Here is a 23,596-nt window from a genome sequence, read left to right as displayed (position 1 = left end):
CCTCTATCTCCCTCCCTCTCCTTCGATCTCCCTGTCTCCCTCGCTCTGTCTCCCTCCCTCTCTCCCTCCCTCTTCCTCCCGCTCTCTACCTCCCTCTACCTCTCTCTCCCCCGTCTCTCTGTCTCCCTCTGTCTCACTCACTCTGACTGTCTCACTCCCTCTCACTCCCTCTCTCCCTCTGTCTCACTCCCTCTCTCCCTCGGTCTCACTCACTCTGACTGTCTCCCTCGGTCTCCCTCTCTCCCTGTTACCCTCTCCCTGTTACCCTCTCCCTCTCTGTTTCCCTCTCCCTCACTCTGTTTCCCTCTCCCTCTCTCTCCTTCCCCCTCCCTCACTACGAGGTCTCCCTCCCTCACTCACTCTGAGGTCTCCCTCCCTCGGTCTCCCTCCCTCGCTCAGCCTCCCTCCCTCCCTCGCTCAGCCTCCCTCCCTCCCTTGCTCTGTCTCCCTCCCTCTGTCTCCCTCCCTCGCTCTGTCTCCCTCCCTCGCTCTGTCTCCCTCCCTCGCTCTGTCTCCCTCCCTCGCTCTGTCTCCCTCCCTCACTCTGCCTCCCTCGCTCTGTCTCCCTCCCTCGCTCTGTCTCCCTCCCTCACTCTGTCTCCCTCACTCTGTCTCCCTCACTCTGTCTCCCTCACTCTGTCTCCCTCACTCTGTCTCCCTCACTCTGTCTCCCTCACTCTGTCTCCCTCACTCTACCTCGCTCCTCTATCTCCCTCTCTCTCCTTCGCACTCCCTTGCTCTCCCTCGGTCTCCCTCGCTCTCCCTGTCTCCCTCGCTCTCCCTGGCTCCTCTATCTCCCTCCCTCTCCTTCGTTCTCCCTCGCTCTCCCTCCCTTGCTCTCTCCCGTGCTCTCCCTCTGTCTCCCTCCCTCGCTCTCCCTCTGTCTCCCTCCCTTTGTCTGCCTCTCACTCGCTCCCCCTCGCTCTCCCTCACTCTCCCTCTGTCTGCCTCTCCCTCGCTCTCTCTCCCCCTCTACCTCCTCCCTCTCCCCCTGTCACCATCTTCATCTCACCCTGCGTGTGTGTGCCCTGGCTGAGACAGCTTCCGGGCACACACACACACACACACACACAGCCGCCGAGCACTTCACAGGTCTTTAAGAGACCATTCACATGTTAACAAAGCTTTGTTCACCTCTTAGGCCCCTGCAGCTCTACTCTGACTATGGCGGGAATCGCCCGCCTCCACAGAGCAGCAGAGTCTCTTGAGTCACGCTGCCGCAGGGGTGTTTCCTGACACACTTAAATTTTTTTTTATATATATATATATATATATATATATATATATATATATATATATATATCCCTCACACGTCGGTTCCTTTTTCCCAGTCCTTCGAGCGCTCAAAGTGGGTGCGTTTCCCTACGGCGGAACCTCGCCGTTGCATATGCCAAAACACCTCCGGGTTAGCGAAAGTAATGGGCGCACTCGTGCTGTGGAGAGACAGCACGAGTGCGCCCATTACTTTCGCTAACCCGGAGGTGTTTTGGCATATATATATATATATATATATATATATATATATACACACACACACACACACATTACCTACTGGCGGTCGCCAGTAGGTATATATAGTTAGGATTTTTTCTCTATGGGATTTTTGAAAATTCTATGTCTAATAACTTTGGCGTTTGTGGACGGAATTGGCTGAAATTTTCTGGAAAATGGAACATTTTGTTTCTGAGCAGCCCCTGGAAATTTGGGGGGGGGTTCGTCCAGGGGGGGTCGAGAAAAAAGGGGGGTCCCAAAACGTGTTTTTAACATTGAGTTTTCCATAGGGCGGTTGGCCTCACTTTTAGCCCGAACGGCTGAATGGATTTGCACGAAACTTGGCAAAATTGTAGGGACTGGTAGCCCGATGTGCCTTTTGTAGGTCTCAATATATGTGCTCCAGTGGATTTTGAGAAATTAACGTTTAAAAAAAGATATATATCTGTAAGCACGCTCTGGGCAGCGCTCCGGTTCGCGGACCCTACGCGTAACAGAACTTCGCGTAGCGAAGCTGATTGGCTCTCCGGTGTCTGTCAACATTCTAAACAGTCCGGAGCGGCCGCCATCTTGTCTCTCGGTAGGATTGAGAGACAAGAGGAGGCCAAAACAAAGGGGGAAATAACCATAAGGGGGCATACTAGATCCTCCCTGACCCCCTAGGTTTAATGTGGAGGCTTTAAAAGGGCCCCGCGGGGCAAAAAAACAAAAAAATTGTTTTGTTTTTTTTGCGTGGGTAGCGCCCGGTACGCGTACCGGGAAGCGGTCGGAGGAGCGTACTATGAGGAGAAAAGAAAGACAGGGTATAAACATTTTGGCAATTTTGTTACAAATGGAAGGTAGTTCTGAAAAGAACTGTTTTTTTTTATTCTTTTTCTTCTTTTTTTTAATGAATTTTCTGAACAATTTTTTGATTTTTTTTTGGATTTTTGAAAACTATTTTGTGGTTTTTTTGTGTTTTGTAAGGGGGAAATAACAAAAAAGCAGGGTTAGAACATGTCTCAACAGGAGCAAAAAAAAATAAAAAGGATTCATTGTTTTCTCATCTTGTAGCATTTATGATTTTCTCCAGCTCGGTTAATCAAAGTAATACTCTTCTCTCCATAAGCAATAGTTCCTCCACAATATATACAAACTATTTTGTAGTGTGCAAAAGGAGCTTGAATATTGGGGATTATTTCTCGGCCTTCTGGTCCGGCGAATGAGCTTTGTCCCCTGTTGGTGCTGGGGATGACATCTGGGGGGTTGGCAGCAAGATCCCTTACTTGTGCTTGGGAAAGATTATTAGGATGCCATCGCTCCATGTGGCGAATCATTGTATGATTGCCAAAGCTGTATTTCTTGTTGGGGTTGCCACGAGAAAGTATATTTTTGCAAATCAAACAAGACACCTGGGGTGCATTGACCTTCTTTTGTCCAGGTGGAATTTTAAAGAATTGCCATATGTAGTGCTCTTTAATATGGCTCTGCCTTGGTGTTTCTGGCAGGAACTGCCTTACTTGCTCTTCCTCCTCCTCCTCCTCTTCGTCCTCATTATCTTCCTCTCTACCAAAGTCCAGTGTTGGTGGTGGTCCTTTTGGTGGTGGTGGTGGTGGTGGTTGCTGAGAAGCACCAGCTGCAGCTATTACAGAAGCCATTGTGAAAAATAGGTCTTGCTCTCTGGAAATAGAAAGTAAGAATGAGGTAAAAAGAAGGAGGGGTTTTCATCATTTGAGAAAAAAAAAGAGTTCTAAACCAATGAAAAGTGTTATTTTTAGGTCACATGACCAAGCCTAACAACATTATGAAACCAAAAGTGAAATGAACCAATGAAAAGTGTTATTAACAAGTCACATGACCTCTCACGCTTATGTTACGCGCTGCGGAACGCGCCCCGGATAGCTTCCGGTTCGCTGCGCTTCGCGCCTCGGTCCGCGCCCCGGAGCACTTCCGGGTGCGCTAACGCGGTACGTCATAAGACGCATTACGCGGTAACGCGATACGTCGCGCTTTCTCGACGCGCCGCGGATCGCTTCCGGGGAGCTGCGTTTCGCGCCTCGGTCCGCGCCCAGGAGCACTTCCGGGTGCGCTAACGCGGCGCGTCATAGGACGCATTACACGACAACGTGATACGTCACGCTTCCGCGACGCGTCACGATAATGATTTCTAACGTGGCAGTTGCGCTAACGGAACGTTTACCGGTTCGCGGACCGGGTCGCGGCATCAAATTGAGCTAACGGGAAGCTTCCCGGTTCGCGGACCGGGTGCGAAACAAAAAAAATATTTAAAAAAAAATAATAATAAACATAAAATATATTTTTGGATTTAAAGAAGAATACATTTTACAGCTTTTGATATTTGCTATTAAAAAACCATTGAAATTCACTGAAAAAACCATAGGTTATAGACCATATATAGTTAATTAGCATTTACAAAACCTTGAAAATTCACTGAAAAAACCATAGGTTATACACCATATATAGTTAGGAATTAGCATTTAAAAAACCTTATTTTACTCACACAAAACCATTGAAATTCCATATATAGTTAGTTGCACTAACTATATATCGCGCACCCGCAATCCACTGCTGATGATGTCACATATTACATCATTCATGACATGGTCAGTGACATCACTGATGACATCACTGATGACATCTCAAATGACATCACTGATGACATCACTGATGACATCTCATTTGACATCAATGACCACATCACTGATGATATCATTCATGTGACAATACAATGCATCTCCTCACATTTTAATATAACCTCTGTTTCACCCAGTGTTAAAAAGAGTATAATTTTTGAAACCATTGACACACCAATACTAGTTACTACATACGCACTCACTGATTGCTACGTCTACACACACCTTCACTCATTCACCCATATAATCATTCATACATACAATCACTCATCTTTACAACACTATCATATGCACTCATACACCTATACAGACACTCACACTCTGCCACTCATCCATGGAGTTACTCACACACCTAGTCAGTCCTGTAAAGAATCAATCACACTTCCATTTTCTAGTTTATACAGTTAAACATAGAGCACCTTACGTTTTCAACCATATACTAACACATACTTACTCTCTTATACAATCATTGATAGTAGTACACATTGATCTGCACAGAGTCACACACCTCCCAGCCAGCCACACACACACTCAGTCTCCCATGCAAATACTTGGGCAATCAATCAATAACCCATATAGTTACTCATATAGCTACTGATCAACACATGCAGCAGTTTACAGAACAACAGACATAATGATGCACAAATTAAGACAGTTTAGTCACTAACCCATGCATTCAGTGAGACACATTTAATCACTCACTCATACAGTCAGTCACGCACCTACTAAATCCTTCGTCCAGACACTTCTACATCTACTCATTCTTCAATATGTAAAACATATTTAAACTTTACAGAAACACACAGTCACTGGATGATGTCATCAGTGATGTCATTTGAGATGTCGTCAGTGATGTCATCAGTGATGTCATTTGAGATGTCATCAGTGATGTCACTGACCAGGTCATGAATGATGTAATATGTGACATCATCAGCAGTGGATTGCGGGTGCGCGATATATAGTTAGTGCAACTAACTATATATGGAATTTCAATGGTTTTGTGTGAGTAAAATAAGGTTTTTTAAATGCTAATTCCTAACTATATATGGTGTATAACCTATGGTATAACCTATGGTTTTTTCAGTGAATATATATATATATATATATATTCACTGAAAAAACCATAGGTTATACACCATATATAGTTAGGAATTAGCATTTAAAAAACCTTATTTTACTCACACAAAACCATTGAAATTCCATATATAGTTAGTTGCACTAACTATATATCGCGCACCCGCAATCCAGTGCTGATCATGTCACATATTACATCATTCATGACATGGTCAGTGACATCACTGATGACATCACTGATGACATCTCAAATGACATCACTGATGACATCACGGATGACAACATCCAGTGACTGTATTTTTCTGTAAAGTTAAAATATGTCTTGAGTGGATGTATAAGTGTCTGGATGAAGGATTTAGTAGGTGCATGACTGACTGTATGAGTGAGTGATTAAATGTGTCTCACTGAATGCATGGGTTAGTGACTAAACTGTCTTAATTTGTGCATCATTATGTCTGTTGTTCTGTAAACTGCTGCATGTGTTGATCATTAGCTATACGAGAGGCTATATGTGTTATTAATTGGTTGCCCAAGTATTTCTATGGGAGATTGAGTTTGTGTGGGGGTGGCTGGAAGGTGTGTGACTCTATGCATAGATGTGTGAGCAGTTTATTCACTAGGTGTATGAGTTCAAGAGTGCATGTGGAAACAGCTACATGGGCAGTTGACTGTGTGCATGAGTGTATTGATGAGTGAATGGATATCTCAATGCTACATGTCATAGTAAGTACATATGTAAAACACAGTACATGTGAGAGTTGGCATATATAAATAACTGTGCATGAGAGCCACTGAATGAGTGAGTGGTTGTATCGATCATTGTGAACTTGTATCAGGGATTGTATAAGAGAGTAAATATGTGTTAGTATATGTTTCAATAAGTAAGGTGTGTTTAACTGTATAGTTGAAGAAATGGAGGTGAGATTGTTTCTTTGCATGACTGACTGGGTGTGTGAGTAACTCCATTCCATGGATGAGTGGCAGTGTGTGAGTGTCTGTATACACTGAGTGTATCTAAGGTTATATTAGAGTCTGAAGAGGTTTATCGTATTAGCACAAGAATGATGTCAAATGAGATGTCATCAGTGATGTCATCAGTGATGTCATTTGAGATGTCATCAGTGATGTCATCAGTGATGTCACTGACCATGTCATGAATGATGTAATATGTGACATGATCAGCAGTGGATTGCGGGTGCGCGATATATAGTTAGTGCAACTAACTATATATGGAATTTCAATGGTTTTGTGTGAGTAAAATAAGGTTTTTTAAATGCTAATTCCTAACTATATATGGTCTATAACCTATGGTTTTTTCAGTGAATTTTCAAGGTTTTGTAAATGCTAATTCCTAACTATATATGGTCTATAACCTATGGTTTTTTCAGTGAATTTCAATGGTTTTTTAATAGCAAATATCATAAGCTGTCGAATGTCAAGTACGTGGTAAGTGAAAACATTTTCGTGTTTATGCACACTGATCTGCTTTGAATGGTGCCCCCCCCCCCTCATTTCTATTAGGAGTACTCTCTCTTTGCAGATAGTGAAAGGTAGTTAACGCAGGCGTTTGCCCCCGTTGTAATCCGTCGTGCCTGCTTCTCTCTCCATTTGATTGATTGTTATCCAAGTATTTACTGTTTTAGAATGAGTTCTCTTTGGTTCATTCTCTATTTACAAACAAACACAGAGTCGCAATACTCTGTTTAGTCTTTGCAGATAACGAAAAATCGTGTAAAAAAAAAAGAAAAGGAATCGAGCAAAATCAGTAGGCCACTAATGGGATCTCTTTTTGACCTCGCTAAAATAGAAACATTAGGAACAACCCCTCATGACAAATACAAAACTAGTGAGATGAACTGAACTCCACACAATGATGGCTGCAAAACAGCTCGGCTCCGCCACCCACCCCGCCCAAAATAACGATAAAGAACGGCTGCCATGATTGGTTGCGGAATGACCACGACGGAGCTACGAAATGGTGCTGCTCTCATGCTAACCCCAGCTTCAGTCTGAAACATCCAGAAACACTGTAGACTACCAATTCGATCAGTTCCGGTAGCGCCCCAATGTAACCCGGTAGAGAAGAACTAGCCCTCCCCTCTTTGACTGATGGTTCTTGTTGCCTGTCCCTTCTGTTGCCATTTAACAGAACTATTTAGCCTGCTGAAAGGGGTTGTGTTCCGACCGCTGGTTGGTGGAGACATTTTGACTATATTCTGTACCTGCGTTGTCGCATAATGCGTCATATGACGCGCCGCGTTAGCGCATCCGGAAGTCATCCGGGGCGCGCAGCGCGTAACGTAAGCATAACAAGTCATGTGACTTGTTAATAAAACTTTTCATTGGTTCATTTTACTTTTCTTATTGTAATGATGAAAGGCTTGGTCATATGACCTAAAAATTACGCTTTTCATTACTTCCGAACATTATTTTTTCTTAAATATATGTTATAATGTTCCAGGCTAATGTACTTTCCCGGAAATTTTACAACTGTCCTGCAAGTAAAATATATTCTTTTTTCGAGAAAAAGAGCGTTTCTTCGTCCCATGACGGAGCCGTTGAGCAAAAGAGGGTCGACCTGCTGTCTTAGTCGCCGATACGCCTGAATATGAGATTCTTATCGATCACTTTATGTTGCAGGAATAGAAAACACAACAGCCCTTGACCATTTATCTTTACTGCGTTCCTTCGTATTATACCTTTTACCCTTCATGTAATTGGTCTGCTTTATTTCACTTGCCTTTTAATGATTCTAAAACAGTCACTATTATTAAAAACTTTACCAATGTATATACTACTACCATGTTTTCTTTTAAAAACCTTTATTGTGAAAATGTCATTATACAAATACGAGCCTATAACCACGTGGGCCTGCCACAGAGCAAACTGTAATCGTATATGATGAATAGACATTTACACTGTAGAGGAACGTAACGGGCGGGCCATTAGGTTGCAAGAACTAAGGTGTCTAACAGTTACGGAATCGGTGGACGTACATTTTATAATTAAAATACGACAGGGCCAGTTACAATAAAATTATCTAGATATACATTTGCGGGCAAGTACCATGGGTGACGTTAATTCGAACTTTCAACAGTACAGTAATCAATAACACATCAGAACTTAATATCAATAGGGATGTCGAAATAGTCAATCAATTCTCGTCCCCGCCCGCCATGTACTTCAAAACTGCATACGTATCTCGTGATTTCAAGGTTCTGCAACCAGTACACAACAAGGAGTTACGAGTCCCATTTATTCCGGCGCCATTTTGGGCGAGGACGGGCAGGTCCAGGATATAGTCAAAATGTCTCTACCAACCATCGACTATGATGATGTTCATATGCTGTATTTATTAGAGTAACACTCATCTGTCCACATGAAATTAATTTGCCACAATCTAAACATGTCATTTTAATCTTTCCAAAGTTCTTCTAAATATTTGGGACCGTTTCCCTTGCCTCTGAAGCTCTCAGTGCCACTTCTTTGATGAATGTACTAGCAGGTCAGGGGTTCTCCTCCAAATCTCTCTTTTATGCAGCACTATAATTAATTGGTGCCACCTCTCCATATGACGATGCATGGTATAGTTACCACAACTATATATTTTTTCGGTTCCTCTGGAGAGTTCATCGTGGCAGATGAAGCGTGTAACGTACCGGGCATTTACCTTTTTTTGCATGTACAGGAAAGGAAAAAAAAATCGAGCGTCCGAGTTCTAAGGTGTCCCAGGGCCATTTTAGTGGACCAGGCCCAAATCCAAAGAACAGGCCGCCATTTTGAGAGTCCTCTTGCAGCCGCCTGTCGCTGTAGCATCAAGAGCAGCCGAAACTCAGCTGAATGGCAACTGAAACGGTAAAGGGGCGCCCCACTACAGCAGACGAGCCTCCACCTAGGAAGGCCCATTCACGCCGGCTCCCCCCCCCTTCAGGCACCCCACGCCGTTATTCGGAGCAGTATTGTAGGATGGCCACACCAGTGCGGCAACTTGCTAGACATCACCTCGGTGGTAACCGAATCTCAACGCCTTGTGGTGTCTTCTATTCAAAAAACATTGTTATGCTGCCTTCGACCTATTCGCCGCAAGTGCGCACACAACTCAACTGCATAGCTTGCTAGACACCACCTCGGTGCCATCCGGATCTTGGAATGTTATGTTATGTTATGTTATGTGATTTTTATTTGGCGCACAGATGCTCCAGCTAAGGAGCGTCCTGGCGCCCGACAAGGCAGCTACACAACACAACTAAACAATAGACAACACAAGTATACAACTAGGGGAATAAAAACGTTTTCACTGCGCGACGAAAGGAAAGCAAATCGCTCATAGCGCGAATTGCCGGGGGTAAGGAGTTCCACAGAACAGCTGCACGCACTCGAAATGAGCGTCCACCGGCCCTACTTCGCTTGAAGCGCGGCACAGCGGCCAATTCGAGGTCTGCCGATCTCAAGGGTCGAGCTGGGATGTAATTGGCCAGAAGGGTCGTAAGGATAGTTGCCGGGGACCCCTTCAAGATCTTATAGGCGACGCAGAGGACCTTAAACTGGATCCGCTGGGCCACCGGAAGCCAATGCAGTGACCGTAGGGTGCTGGAGGTAGGACAGAATCTTGGGAGGCCTACCACCGCTCTCGCTGCGGCGTTCTGGATCCTCTGCAAGCGCCCGATCTCTGCCACATTCAAACCGGCCAGCAAGGAACTCGCATAATCCAGCCTGGAGATGACAGTAGCTTGGATCATGAGTTGCCTGGTGGGGGCATCGAAGAACTTTAGCACAGGACGAAGCCCACGCAGGATGCCGAAGCAGCATGCAGCCGTGCGTTTAGTGTGGCATGCAAACGTAAGGGAAGGGTCCAGCCAGACCCCGAGGTTTTTAAGCTCGGCGACTGGGATGGGAGCAGGACCCAGCTCCCCCGGCCACCATCTCTCTCCCCACAGTTCCGGTTGTCTGCCAAATACCATGACCTCGGTCTTACTAGCGTTTAGCTGAAGACAATTGGACGTCATCCAGCTAGCGACCGCCCTCAGTCCTTGTTGAAACCTGGGAGCGTCGACTTCGGCATCCCCGCTGATCGTGACCGCTAGCTGGGTGTCATCGGCATATGACACCATGGTCATACCCCATTGTTTGACAACCTCAGCTAGCGGCCTTACGTAAAGATTAAACAGCGTAGGGCTCAGCGAGGAGCCTTGGGGGACGCCCAGGTTCAACGGATGGAATTTGGACTGATACGGCGGGACGGTCACGCTAAAGGCCCGGTTGGTTAAGAACGACCGGAACCACTCGAGAGCAGTGCCGGTGACACCAGCCTCCTCTAGGCGCAGCAGAAGGATAGGGTGCGAGACGGTGTCAAAGGCAGCGCTTAGATCTAATAGCACAAGCGCTGCCGTTTGTCCCGCGTCAAGCACGGAGCGAAGGTGCTCCACCATATAAAGCAGAGCCGTCTCCGTGCTATGACCTGCCCTAAACCCGTTCTGCGTAGCGTCGAGAATATCTACTCGACAGAGATGTTCCGAGAGAACAGCATTTACGTGTGCCTCCATCACCTTAGCCGGCCATGGCAAGAGTGAAATAGGCCGATAGCTCTCCGGCTTGCTCCCGTCCAGGCTAGGTTTCTTAAGAATAGGACGAACCATGGCTCGCTTCCACTTCAATGGAACTTCGCCAGATGTTAGTGACGAATTGACCAAGGAACAAAGCGGTGAGATGTCATGTACCGCTAGGTCCTTGAACACTTCCGGGCAAAGTGGATCCTCTGGGGACCCAGACTTCACTCTGCGGGCCAAAGTGCCTAGGCTATCAGAAGTTAGCAAAGGTAGAGAATGTAGTCCCTCAGATGGTAGAGGCTTAAGAGATGGATTCGCCGAGGGAGTGACCGAAGGAAAGGCTCGATAGATGGCATTCACCTTTTCCAAGAAAAACTCTGCCAACTTTTCACAATGCTCCACAGAGCTCTGATGTGATGTTGTGACTTTTTTGGCAGTGAGGTCTTTCAGTACCTTGAAGATAGCCTTCGACGGGTTCGAGCTATTCCTAAATTGTGTCGCATAAAAAGCGGCACGAGTTCTACATACCGCCCGGTGGTACACCTTCACCGTGGACAGATATAGAGCTTTCTTTGAGCTGGAGTAGGCTTTGCGCCACGCCCGCTCTGCGCGCTTACAGGAGACCTTCAGAGCCCGCAGTGAGTCGTCGTACCAGGGGCTGGCCTTACCAGTTCTAGTCAGAATGTCAGCACCTTTTGGTGTCTTCTCTTCAGAAAATATTGTTGCGCTGCCTTTGGCCCCATTCGCACATCAGTCCGCTACTGACGCCATCTCACAGGCTAATGGGGCGCCCCACACCGACTTTCAGCATTGTAGAATGACCACACCAGTACAGCAACTTGCTAGACATCACCTCGGTGCCATCCGGATCTCGGCGCCCCACTGCAGATGAAGTGCCTCTCAACTATGAAACCACCACGGTGACATCCGGATCTTGGCGCGTTGTGCTGCCTTCGGCCTATTCGCACATCGGTCCGCTACTGACGCCATCTCACAGGCTAATGGGGCGACCCACGCCGAGTTTCAGCATTGTAGGATGACCACACCAGTACAGCAACTTGCTAGACATCACCTCGGTGCCATCCGGATCTTGGCATCTCAGCGCCTTGTGGTGTCAGTCAGAAAATATTGTTGCGCTGCCTTTGGCCCCATTCGCACATCGGTCCGCTACTAACGCCATCTCACAGGCCAACGGGGCGCCCCACGCCGACTTTCAACATTGTAGGATGGCCACAGAAGTGCGACAACTTACTAGACACCACCTCGGTGCCATCCGGATCTTGGCGCGTTGTGCTGCCTTCGGCCTATTCGCACATCGGTCCGCTACTGACGCCATCTCACAGGCCAACGGGGCGCCCCACGCCGACTTTCAGCATTGTTGGATGGCCACACCAGTGCGGCAACTTACTAGACACCACCTCGGTGCCATCCGGATCTTGGCGCGTTGTGCTGCCTTCGGCCTATTCGCACATCGGTCCGCTACTGACGCAAACTCACAGGCCAACGGGGCGCCCCACGCCGACTTTCAGCATTGTAGGATGGCCACACCAGTGCTGCAACTTGCTGGACACCACCTCGGTGCCATCCGGATCTTGGCGCGTTGTATTGCCTTCGGCCTATTCGCACATCGGTCCGCTACTGACGCCGCCTCACGTGCCAATGTATTTTCTACGCATTTTATACCCTATGCCGCATAACAGGTCATGTGACTTGTTTATAAAACTTTTCATTGGTTCATTTTACTTTTGGTTTCCTAATGATGGAAGGCTTGATCATATGACCTAAAAACAACACTTTTCATTGGATGAAAACTTTTTTTTTTTCCCAAACGATGAAAGCCCCACCTTGTTTCTGGATGTTTCAGACTAAACTGGCGTCAGCATGAGAGCACCACCATCTCGTAGCTCCGTCGTGGTCATTCCGCGAGCAATCATGGCAGCCGCTCCCCACCAGAAGCCTGCAGGAGTCGGGGCCCCCAAAACTTTTGATGAATTCTCAAGGCGGAGGGGACGCTTTCGAGAATGGGCTCCAAGACCTAGCAGACAAGCGTCCGATTTCCAAGGTGTCCCAGGGCCATTTCAGTGGACCAGGCCCAAAAAGGAAAGAGCCTGCCGCCATTTTGAGAGTCCTGTGACAGCCGCCTATCGCTGCACCGCAAGAGTGGGCGCAACTCAGCTGAATTGCGGCTTTTGACACAGTGGACCAAAAACGGACGGAATGGCAACTGAAACGGTAAAGGGGCGCCCCACTACAACAGATGACACTCCACCTGGAGAGGCCCGTTCACGCCGCCTCCCCCGGGGCGCCCCACGCCGTTATTCGGAGCAGCATTGTAGGATACCAAAACCAGTGCGGCAACTTACTGGACATCACCTTGGTGCCATCGTTCTGCTGCCTTGGAACTATTCGCACAACAGTTTGCTACTGATGACCCACCCCCCGCGACGCCCCACGCCGTTATTTGCTGGGTGGCAACTTACTAGACATCACTTTCGTGTCATCTAGATTTCGGCGCGTTCTGCTGCCTTGGAACTATTCGCACAACAGTTTGCTACTGATGACCCACCCCCCGCGACGCCCCACGCCGGAAATCTGGACGTTGTGCTGCGTTGGGACTATTCGCACAGCCGACCGCTACTTCGTTGTTTTTCCCTAAAAATGTTTATATGTTATTACTATTTTTGTTTTCTTGTATATATTTATAAATTATTAAAGTTTTATAATCTTACTACTTTGTCGGAGTGCTATATATTTTTAATGTGACACATAATTGTAAAAACTTTGATGTACAAAGAGTCATCCCTGGAATCTTCCGCTTCACGCTCGGTCCCCTCCCCAATCACAATACAGGATGGTTTTCAGATAATAGCAACGCTTCTGCTGTGACGGATCTCATCGAGTGTGGGCCTTGATCTACTATAACTCCTTTGAAGAGGGGTGATTCTTTACAGCTGTGGCCATAAACTACATCTGCAGGGCTAGCTGATAGCCTAGGACCGGCCTGGACAATCGGACACAGAGGAAAAGAAGTGTCAGAGGGTGCGGTAGTGAATAGGGCGAAAGGGAGGTGTCGGGCGGGCACAGGGTGTGATTCTCAGGGAAGAGCAGCGCAGATGGGGGGAGGTTTATTACCCATGCATAAGACAGAGAGCGGGGGTGACCACTGCCTGGGTGAGATGCTTGCGAGGGTGGGGAGCCATGCTAAGGATCGACAGCGTGCACAGAGTGGGTCTGGTCAAGGCATCTAAAATGGCTGCCGTGCACGACAAAAGTGTGGCATTTGAAAAAAGACAAGATGGCGCAGACAATGTTTTTCAACACTTCCTGATTTCCTTCGAATCGAACGTTAACAGACGTTGGGGCATATTACCAAAGTTAAGCGATATTTATCCCTAACGATGCATTGCAAAGATTTTTTTACCGTCAGAAATTATCGCAGATAAACCTTGCTATTATCAAGGTTTATCGCAAATACGATAAAAAACGACCGCAATGCATTAATATCGCTGAAAACTCAGCGATATTCATGCATTACCGAGCTAATGCTCTTAGCCATGTTATCCACCTCCCGTTGGATAACATGGCTAAGAACTGCTCAGGGCAGCTGTTACTTTTTGGAGATATTCGCGCTTATCTCGAATATTTCCAAAAGTTGATAATAGGAGATAGCGATGTTAGCGACTGTTTCCAGTCGCTAACATCTTGGCATGCCCACTTTGCATGTCATTAGTGATAAATATCACTCACATGCAAAGTGGGGCCCAAGATGGTCGCTATCTCCTACTAGCCGTCGCTAACTGGTGTTAGCAACAGCTAGGTAATACAGATATAATTTTATCTCCGCGAAGCGGAGCGCTGTTACAGATATATATCTTGTTTTTGAACGTTAATTTCTCAAATGCACTGAAGCACATATATTGAGACCTAGCAAAGGCACATCGGGCTACCAGTCCCTAATATTTTACCAAGTTTCATGCAAATCCATTCAGCCGTTCGATTATTATTATTATTTTTTTTTTTTGCCCCGCGGGGCCCTTTTAAAACCTCCACATCAAACCTAGGGGGTCAGCGAGGATCTACTATTTCCCCCTTATGGTCATTTGCCCCTTCGCTTTGGCCTCCTCTTGTCTCTCGATCCTACCGAGAGACAAGATGGCGGCCGCTACGGACTGTTTGGAATGTTGACAGACGCCGGAGAACCAATCAGCTTCGCTTCACAAAGCTCCGTTGCGCGAAAAGTACGCGTCCTGGAGCGCTGCCCGGTCCGCTGTTACAGATATATATCTTTTTTTAAACGTTAATTTCTCAAAATCCACTGTAGCACATATATGGAGACCTACAAAAGGCACATCGGGCTACCAGTCCCTACAATTTTGCCAAGTTTCGTGCAAATCCATTCAGCCGTTCGGGCTAAAAGTGAGGCCAACCGCCCTATGGAAAACTCAATGTTAAAAACACGTTTTGGGACCCCCCTTTTTTCTCGACCCCCCCTGGACGAACCCCCCCCCAATTTTCAGGGGCTGCTCAGAAACAAAATGTGCCATTTTCCAGAAAATTTCAGCCAATTCCGTCCACAAACGCCAAAGTTATTAGACATAGAATTTTCAAAAAACCAATAGAGAAAAAATCCTAACTATATATACCTACTGGCGACCGCCAGTAGGTAATATACACATACATACATACATATATATATATACACATACATACATACATACATACATATATATGTATGTATATATGTATGTATATATATATATATATATGTATATATATATATATATATATATATATATATATATATATATATATATATATATATATATATATATATATATACACATACACACACACACACATATATATATATATCAAATCAAATATCTCCTCAACTGCAACTCTGACCATACAATATATTGCCTCGAGTGCCCATGCAAGAAAAGGTATATTGGCAGTACCATAAATGCCACTAAGCTGAGAATCCTAGAACACATGCGAGCAATAACAAACAATGATAAGAACTATCCGGTTGCTCGACATTTTGCCCTCTATCATCAAAGCAACAGAGATTTACTCAGTTTTTATTGCATGGATCAAATTGGGAAAACAGAAAGAGGCGGGAACAGAGAGAAAGCACTCCGAATTTTGGAGTCCAAATACATTATTGACCTCAAAACAACAACACCTTGGGGATTAAATAATGATGGGGAAATGTGGGTGCACTTGTAAAAGCCAGGTTAACAGGAAAAGTCAAAACTGTAAAACATGAAAATATGTTAGAGATTGTTATTGAGTGGTTTTCTCAGGAATGAGAATATAGTTAAGATACACCATAAGACACAGTTGCCCAGTAGTATGTTGCAGCTTATTTGATATAGATGAAACAGAAAACATTGCCCATACAGGGCAAAAAGACAAAGAGAAGTAAAAAACAGTAGTGGATAACGCATGGGGATTCACTTCATAATAATGAAAACTAATGGTGACAAACACATTATAATAAGTTACTACTAAAAATGAATTCTTTATGTCGTTATGCAATCATGAAGTATGTACAATATATGACTTATTATCAGATTGTTAATGTTTAGCAATTTTTTTATTATGCACTTTATACTCTCAGCCATTTTGAAGCAATGCAATTATGTGATGATGGGTACACTCAAAGATGGCCGCCGTGTTTCTTTGCATGTATTGTCCATTTTCTATGTTGATGCAAACATTAGAGACTGGCGGGCTTTAAAATGGCTTTGTAATTTGCACTTTAACTGACACTGACGAAGCTTTTTATAGCGAAACGCGTCTGTCTGGGGCGAGGGGGGTTTGCTAAAAATAAAATCTTACATCGGATTACCAGTGTGCTTGCCGTTTTCTGACGGAGGAAGGTCAGATTGTGTTCGAAAACACGGGTACAATGTTTGGACGGTCCGCCAGGGAAGGCTTGCCGGGTCGCTGTTGACCCGCGGGCCGTACTATGAGTACCCATGATCTAGGACAAAGAGTTGCACTCTTTCAAGGGCCAGTTAGCGGGCCTCCTGTGTGACTTTAGAGACTCAACAGAATTCAAGAGGCCTTTTCTTGGAAGTACCCAGCTCAGCAGTGACAGCTTACTAAAATTACATTTACAATATATTTAATTAAAATTCTGACTTAGTCATTAGATCTCATTATTATTAAATATAAAATAGGTGCATGAAATGTGTCTTTAGCCGGTACAGGGCAAAGGTTATAAAATATGTATGTTATACCTTGACTTTTCCTATTTACCAGTTATAGTCTAATCAGTGACAATATTGTTTGGGCCCAGTCACTGGGTGTACATGGCATTTCTAATGTCACACATGTTCAACTCTTACATATTATTTGCCCTACCCTGTGAACAGCAGGGTGCACTTAGAGGTGACTTATTTATTAGTGTTTCCTACAGGTCAGAAGAGTGATTGACAGGTCTACAGAAAAGGGTTCAGGCTGCTGCAGTCAAGCTACACAGGTCAGGCCTAAAGCTACTTTTCACTGCCACGTAGTGGATGGCACAATAAGTGCCGTAGTTCAGAGGTGACATTTAACTTTACATGCCATTAATGTACATTTCTGCACCATATACTGGGATCTTATAGGACAGTTAAAAGTCCCAAACACTTTTTACATCTTTTAGAGCCTCAAGTGCGTACACTGGGCGTCAGGTAGTAGTGTCCCAAAGTTAGAGCTCAAGGTTTCCAGGAGGTGAGTCACAAAAAAATGAAATACTGGGAGGGACCACCCAAAAAGGGGTCACCCTGAAACAACCGCACATTCACCAACACAAGAAGTGTAGCAATTTAGGACTTACCCGCCTCGGGGTCTGCACTGCTTTCTTCAATTTCCTGACCAAGAGGATCAATAAAAGTTGAAGCTGGCTCTTCTTTTTTCCTCAATAAAATAGCAGAATGACGTAAAGAAAATCAGGTAGAACAAGTTATTGGCAGTTACAGGCTTATACGAAGCGAGTTTCATACATTACAAACATACAATTTTAGACCACTAATATTCCTTCTAAAAGGTTAGGACCATTACCTTTTACAAGTTCAGAAGATCTTGCCATGTGCATTTTTATGTTTACTATGTAAATGTTGGAAGGTGCTTCTGACCTGAGCCGCCCGGATTTTTCACTTTTTAACACCTATTTGTTGAGCTTTTACTGTGGGAGAGCCTCATAAATTGGGACTCACCCACACTGAACTCATGATGAAAGGGACTGCATGTGTATTTTACCGGTGCCTCCTTGGGAGCAAGGAGCACCGGGCTGGTTACATGCAGACATGTGTGTACATGCACATGCACAAGTGTAAGGGGTGCGCTGGGGAGATTGCTAGCGTGCCAGCCAAGGAGCAGCTACAAAGTGAATGGTGTGGCAGAACTTATGCAGAACTGGGTGGTGACATGGAATAGCCTTTCTACCATGGGAAGAAACATTTGAGGGAAAGTCAGTGTGCTTTACTGTTTTTATTCCATTATTCTCCTATGAGGATGGGGAGCACATGGGTTAGTTTTACTTTCCTAGGGCCTACAAATTCCAGACACGCACTAACGTCCACTGTAACTTATGTGGTCCAAAGTCATATTTGTACTGCTTTTGGGTCATACAGAAATGTCATATTTCACTGAGTCAGCTCATAGCCAGGGCCAGGCAGGGGCTGACCCTGTCAGGCTGAATAAATGACCTTCCTCTCCGAGCTGTAGCCTCATAGGTCCAGCCCTGCACAACAAGCATTCTAAGGGTGAATAACTCCACTCCAAGAGAAGATGGGTGGAGCTACAGGTTCATCTTTAAGCAGCAGCCACCTGGTGCCAGGCACCAGGCTGCTCTGGAGAGAAGGCAGTGAGGGGGGAAGGGGCTCTCCGAGACCATGTGGCATGTGGCATGAGACCCCTGGACGACAACATTTTGAACAAACCCAGAGGCCTGGGCAGGAAGGAGGGAGCAGGGGCAGAGAAGTGATGTGTCACTGTGTGATAGGGCAAACAGACTTCCTGCCAGCCCCCTTCCCAATCCTTTAAAAGAGTTTGCACAGGAAGAGGAGCTCTCTCTGGAGGGTGGTCTGCTGAGGAAGACTGGTGCTGGAGCCTGGCGTCATGGGCAGTTGGAAGGAAGAAACCCCCGATTGTCCCAGGATGCAGAATTATGCCAGGAAGGGAGTCCAGGACCAGTGAGCAGAAGCCTGGGCCTCTGCGCAAGGACAAGAGAGGTCCAGGAAGAGAGCCAGGCGAAAGGCTTGTGCAGGGAGCCAGTGAAGGAAGCTCCCTGCTGAATTCACCCTCCTTGAGACCAGGAGGGCAAAGTGGCTGGGGAGCGCCACAAGGAGCAAGAAGAGACAAAAATGGTGCTGATCAGTACCATAGGGCTGAGATATGCCCCCCAGAAGGTAGGCGACCTTTGTACTCTGAGGAGATAGACGACGAAGCGCGTGGGGCTCCGTCGCCGGTCTTAAATGTGCCCCCAGGGTGGGTCAGGTCCCGGGGACTGCCCCCAACACGAAGCGTTGATGTGATACAATGTCACAAAGTAATTGAAACCGCTTATGTATATTTGTAAATTGGTGCATAGCATTAAGTAGTGTGTGTGTTTAATAAATGTAAACTTACTTTTATAAAACAAAGTACAGACGGGACAATCAATTATTGAGTGTTATTTCTGCGTACCTGTAATGGCGATTACTAGCCCACACCACCTCCCGTGAGTAAGCCTTAGACTGCTCTGCAACGCTACCCTCTGAGAGTCAGGCACTACACTAGGGTGTTTGGTTCCCAGTGAAGGACAAATGTGACATGTTATTTGTGCAGGCCTCACAGATACTGCCTCGTTTTCCAACAGTAAACATGGACATTTCTGTAAGTGGATGAATCTACTAAAGGAAAGGACATCATGTTCAGAAAGGAATATGCTACTTACCAGTATGCATCTGTTCTTGGCATATAGGGCTGCTGGCATTCATATCTGTGCATAGATCGCCACCTAGTGTTGGTTCCAGATGATTGCACCTTGTCCTGGAAGAGTCCTGGAAGAGTCTTCGATGTATCACGAGATAGGGGACTCCTCCCCTGGACTACAGTGCGCATGGGCATCTTCTCCATCCTCAGATTGTTTTTCGCCATTGTGGCAAAGATGGAGTATAGAAAAGTAAGAGATGACCATGTAAATGTATGCAGAAAAGTACTGCAGCTGTTACAGGCACCGGGGAGGAGGGTGGACGATATGAATGTCAGCAGCCCTACATGCCAAGAACAGATGCATACTGGTAAGTAGCATAATCCGTTCGAGGCATGTGGGCTGCTGATTTCATATGTGTGCATAGACTGTATAGCAGTATCTCCTCTGGCGGTGGTCACCCGTACCAGCTACAGCAGTTGAAAAAGAGTTTTAAGGACAGCCTGGCCTACGGCAGCTTGCTGCTTTGCTTGCACATCGACACAGTAGTGTTTAGTGAAAGTGTGTATGGTAGACCATGTAGCTGCCTTACTTATGTCTTCAAGGGGAATGTTTCCTAGGAATGCCATGGATGCCCCCATTTTACGCGGGGAGTGTGCTTTTGGGGGAACTGTTAGAGTGCGTTTAGCTTTTTGGTAGCATATTTGAATGCATTTAACTATCCATCTGGCTATTCCTGATTTTGAAATGGGATTTCCCTTGTGTTGTGGTGCGAAAGCAACGAATAGTTGCTTTGTTTTCCTGAATGATTTCGTTCCGTCAACGTAATATAGCAGAGCCCTTTTTACATCTAGTGTGTGTAGGGCTCTCTCAGCCACTGACTGAGGGTTTTGGAAGAAAACTGGCAATTCTATGGACTGATTGATATGATAAGTGGATATAACTTTTGGCATAAACTTAGGGTTAGTACGAAGCACTACCTTATTGTTGTGTATTTGCATGAAAGGCTCTTGAATGGTTAATGCATGTAGCTCACTCACTCTCCTGAGGGAGGTAATGGCAATCAAAAATGCCACCTTCCAAGTTAGAAATTGTAATTCACATGAATGTAGAGGTTCAAACGGAGGTCCCATAAGTCTGGTAAGTACTATATTTAAGTTCCAGACTGGTGAAGGTGGGTGCTTTGTAGGGATGATCCTTTTAAGTCCTTCCATAAAAGCTTTGATTGGGGGTACTCTAAACAAAGACATGTGTTGTCTGTTTTGGAGATATGCTGCCATAGCGGCAAGATGTAGCCTTATGGAAGAGTATGCTAGATTGCATCTTTGAAGATGCAATAGGTAACAGATAACGTTTGGGATGGAAGCATCTAATGGATTGATTTGGTTATTTTTGCAATAAATTACACATCTTTTCCACTTAGCTGCATAGCATGCTCTAGTAGTTGGGCGCCTTGCCTCCTTGATAATGTTCATGCAATCAGGAGGCAAATTAAGACTTCAGGAGCCAGATCGCTAGGTTCATCTGATTTGAATCAGGGTGCCTGATTTCTCCATGGTTCTGAGTTAAAAGATGTGGCGAGAGGCGCAGTCTTTGGTGGGGAACTACTGAAAGTTCTAGGAACGTTGTATACCATGGTTGTCTTGCCCTTGTGGGAGCAACCAGGATCATTGTGAGTGACTGCTGGCATAGTTTGCGTGCCACCAGCGGAATCAGTGGGGCTGGTGGAAAAGCGTATGCAAATCTGCCTGACCAGTTCATCCATATCGCATTGCCCTGTGACAACGGATGTGGGAACCTGGCGGCAAAGTACTGGCATTTTGAGTTTTCGTTTGTGGCAAACAGGTCTATCTCGGGATGCCCCCATTCTTGGAAGAATGGTTGGAGAACCGGAGGGTGAATCTCCCATTCGTGAAGCTGTTGACTGTGCCTGCTTAACAGATCTGCTAATTGATTGTCTTTCCCTGGCAGGTGTTCTGCTAGGAGAAAAATGTTCTTTGGAATTGCCCACCTCCATATGCTCTCCTTGCTTCTCTATATAATACATGGCTGTCATGTGGTCCGTCCGGATCAACACAGCCTTGTTGTACAAGTATTTCTGAAAAGCTTTCAGTGCTAGAAATACTGCTAGCAATTCTAAGTGGTTGATGTGCAGTGTCTTTTGATTGATTGTCCAGAGCCCTTGAACTGTGTATTGAAGTGGGTAGGCTCCCCAACCTGTCAGTGATGCATCCGCTGTTAGTACTACTTGTGGAACCGGCTCTTGGAACAGTCGCCCCTTGGAAAGGTTTTGTGGGTTCCACCACTGCATAGAGTTGTAAGCGCGACTGTCCACCAACACTAGGTCTTTTAATTATCCTTGAGCTTGGTTCCACTGCCGTGCTAGGCATTCTTGCAATAGACACATTTGAAGTCGGGTATGAGGGACAATAAATATACAGGAGGCCATCATGCCTATGAGCTGCATGAACACTCGAGCTGGTAAAGAGTGTTGTGCCTGAAACTTTTGAATGAGAGTCTGCATATTGGCTATCCTGGCTGGATTTGGATATGCCTTTGCTACTGAGGTATCTATTGTAGCTCCCAGATATTGCTGTATGTGGGAGGGCTGTAGATGTGATATTGGGTAATTTATGGAAAACTCCAGACTGTGCAGCAGCTGGAGTGTCCGAGACGTATGGCTTGCACATTGCGCGTACGAGTTGGCCTTTATGAGCCAATCGTCGAGGTATGGAAACAAGTGGATGTGTTGCCTTCCGAGGTGTGCTGTTACTACCGCTAGGCATTTTGTGAAAACTCTTGGGGCTGTAGTTATCCCAAAGGGGAGAACTTTGAATTGACAATGTTGACCTTCTATTGTGAACCGGAGGTATTTTCTGTGAGCTGGATGTATAGGTATGTGAAGGTATGCATCTGTGAGGTCTAATGTAGCAAGGAAGTCGCCTTGCTGGAGTAACGGGAGTACTTGCTGTAGAGTAATCATATGGAAATGCTCTGAGAGTATGTATTGATTTAGCGATCTGAGGTCTAGTATGGGTCTGAGGGACCCATCTTTCTTGGGAATTAGGAAGTATAGAGAGTATACTCCTGTTCCTTGGTGTTGAGAAGGGACTGGCTCTATGGCGCCCTTTTCTAGCATGGACGCGACCTCTTTTTGTAACAGTGTGATGTGTTCTTTGGACATAGGACGATGTTTGGGGGGTATGTTGGGTGGAGTAGAAGTGAGTTCCAGGCAGTAACCATACTGGATCATTTGTCTCACCCACCTGTCTGTGGTAATGGCGTTCCAGACTGGTAGGAATTGTTTTATTCTGCCTCTGACCCGTGTCGGGTGGTCTGGAGGGAGTGTGATAAAGTCACTGTTTGGTGGCAGTGGAGGCTCTGGTGTCATTGCCGCCACGTCCCCTGCCCTTGTTATTGTTTCCCCTATAACCCCCTCTGTTGGAGCCTTTATTAAAGGTACTCTGGGTGTTACTTTTAAATGTAGAGGAAGTCTATGATGTGTTGGCTCTTGCGGAGCCTCTGTAGGAGGAGCGATGAAAGGAACCTCTATGTTGTAGAAACTGAAGTGCGGCCATAGACTTAGCAGTTTCCGTATCTTTTTTTATTTTGTCTAAGATGGTGTCTACTGCAGGACCAAACAGGAAATCTTGGTTAACTGGTTGGTTGAGGATTGTGGATTGCACCTCATTCTTACAACCAGAGATGCGTAGCCACGCATGCCTGCGCAGTAATACACTAGAATTAATGGATCTGGCTGCTGTATAAGCTGCGTCAAGCGCACATTTAATGGAAGCATTAGTTATAAATTTGCCTTCCTGTATGAGGTTGTTAGCCTTAGCTTTAAAAGGTTCTGGTAGATGTTGCAGCAAACCTTCAAGTTGGTCGTAATGCGCTCTATCATAGCGTGCTAATAGAGCCTGTGAATTCGCAATCCTCCATGAGTT

General features: G+C 45.7%; 1 protein-coding gene across 2 annotated transcripts in view; it reads right to left on the bottom strand.

The window, feature by feature from the left end:
• The window catches only part of LOC144756221 (uncharacterized), a 187,834-nt gene that overhangs the window by 70,446 nt on the left and 93,792 nt on the right, over nucleotides 1–23,596 (bottom strand). For both annotated transcript variants that reach the window (XR_013595101.1, XM_078645836.1), the window contains exon 4: nucleotides 17,574–17,645. Coding sequence is in view for 1 of the 2 variants with exons in the window: in XM_078645836.1 (XP_078501962.1) it covers nucleotides 17,574–17,645 (72 nt within the window). In the remaining variant the exon portion in view is untranslated. The remainder of the gene's footprint in view (nucleotides 1–17,573; nucleotides 17,646–23,596) is intronic.

Source organism: Lissotriton helveticus, chromosome 5_1 (genome assembly GCF_964261635.1).
Source record: "Lissotriton helveticus chromosome 5_1, aLisHel1.1, whole genome shotgun sequence".
NCBI lineage: Eukaryota > Metazoa > Chordata > Amphibia > Caudata > Salamandridae > Lissotriton > Lissotriton helveticus.
The sequence above is the reverse complement of the archived record's forward strand: the minus strand, read 5'-3'. Positions and strand labels throughout refer to the sequence as shown.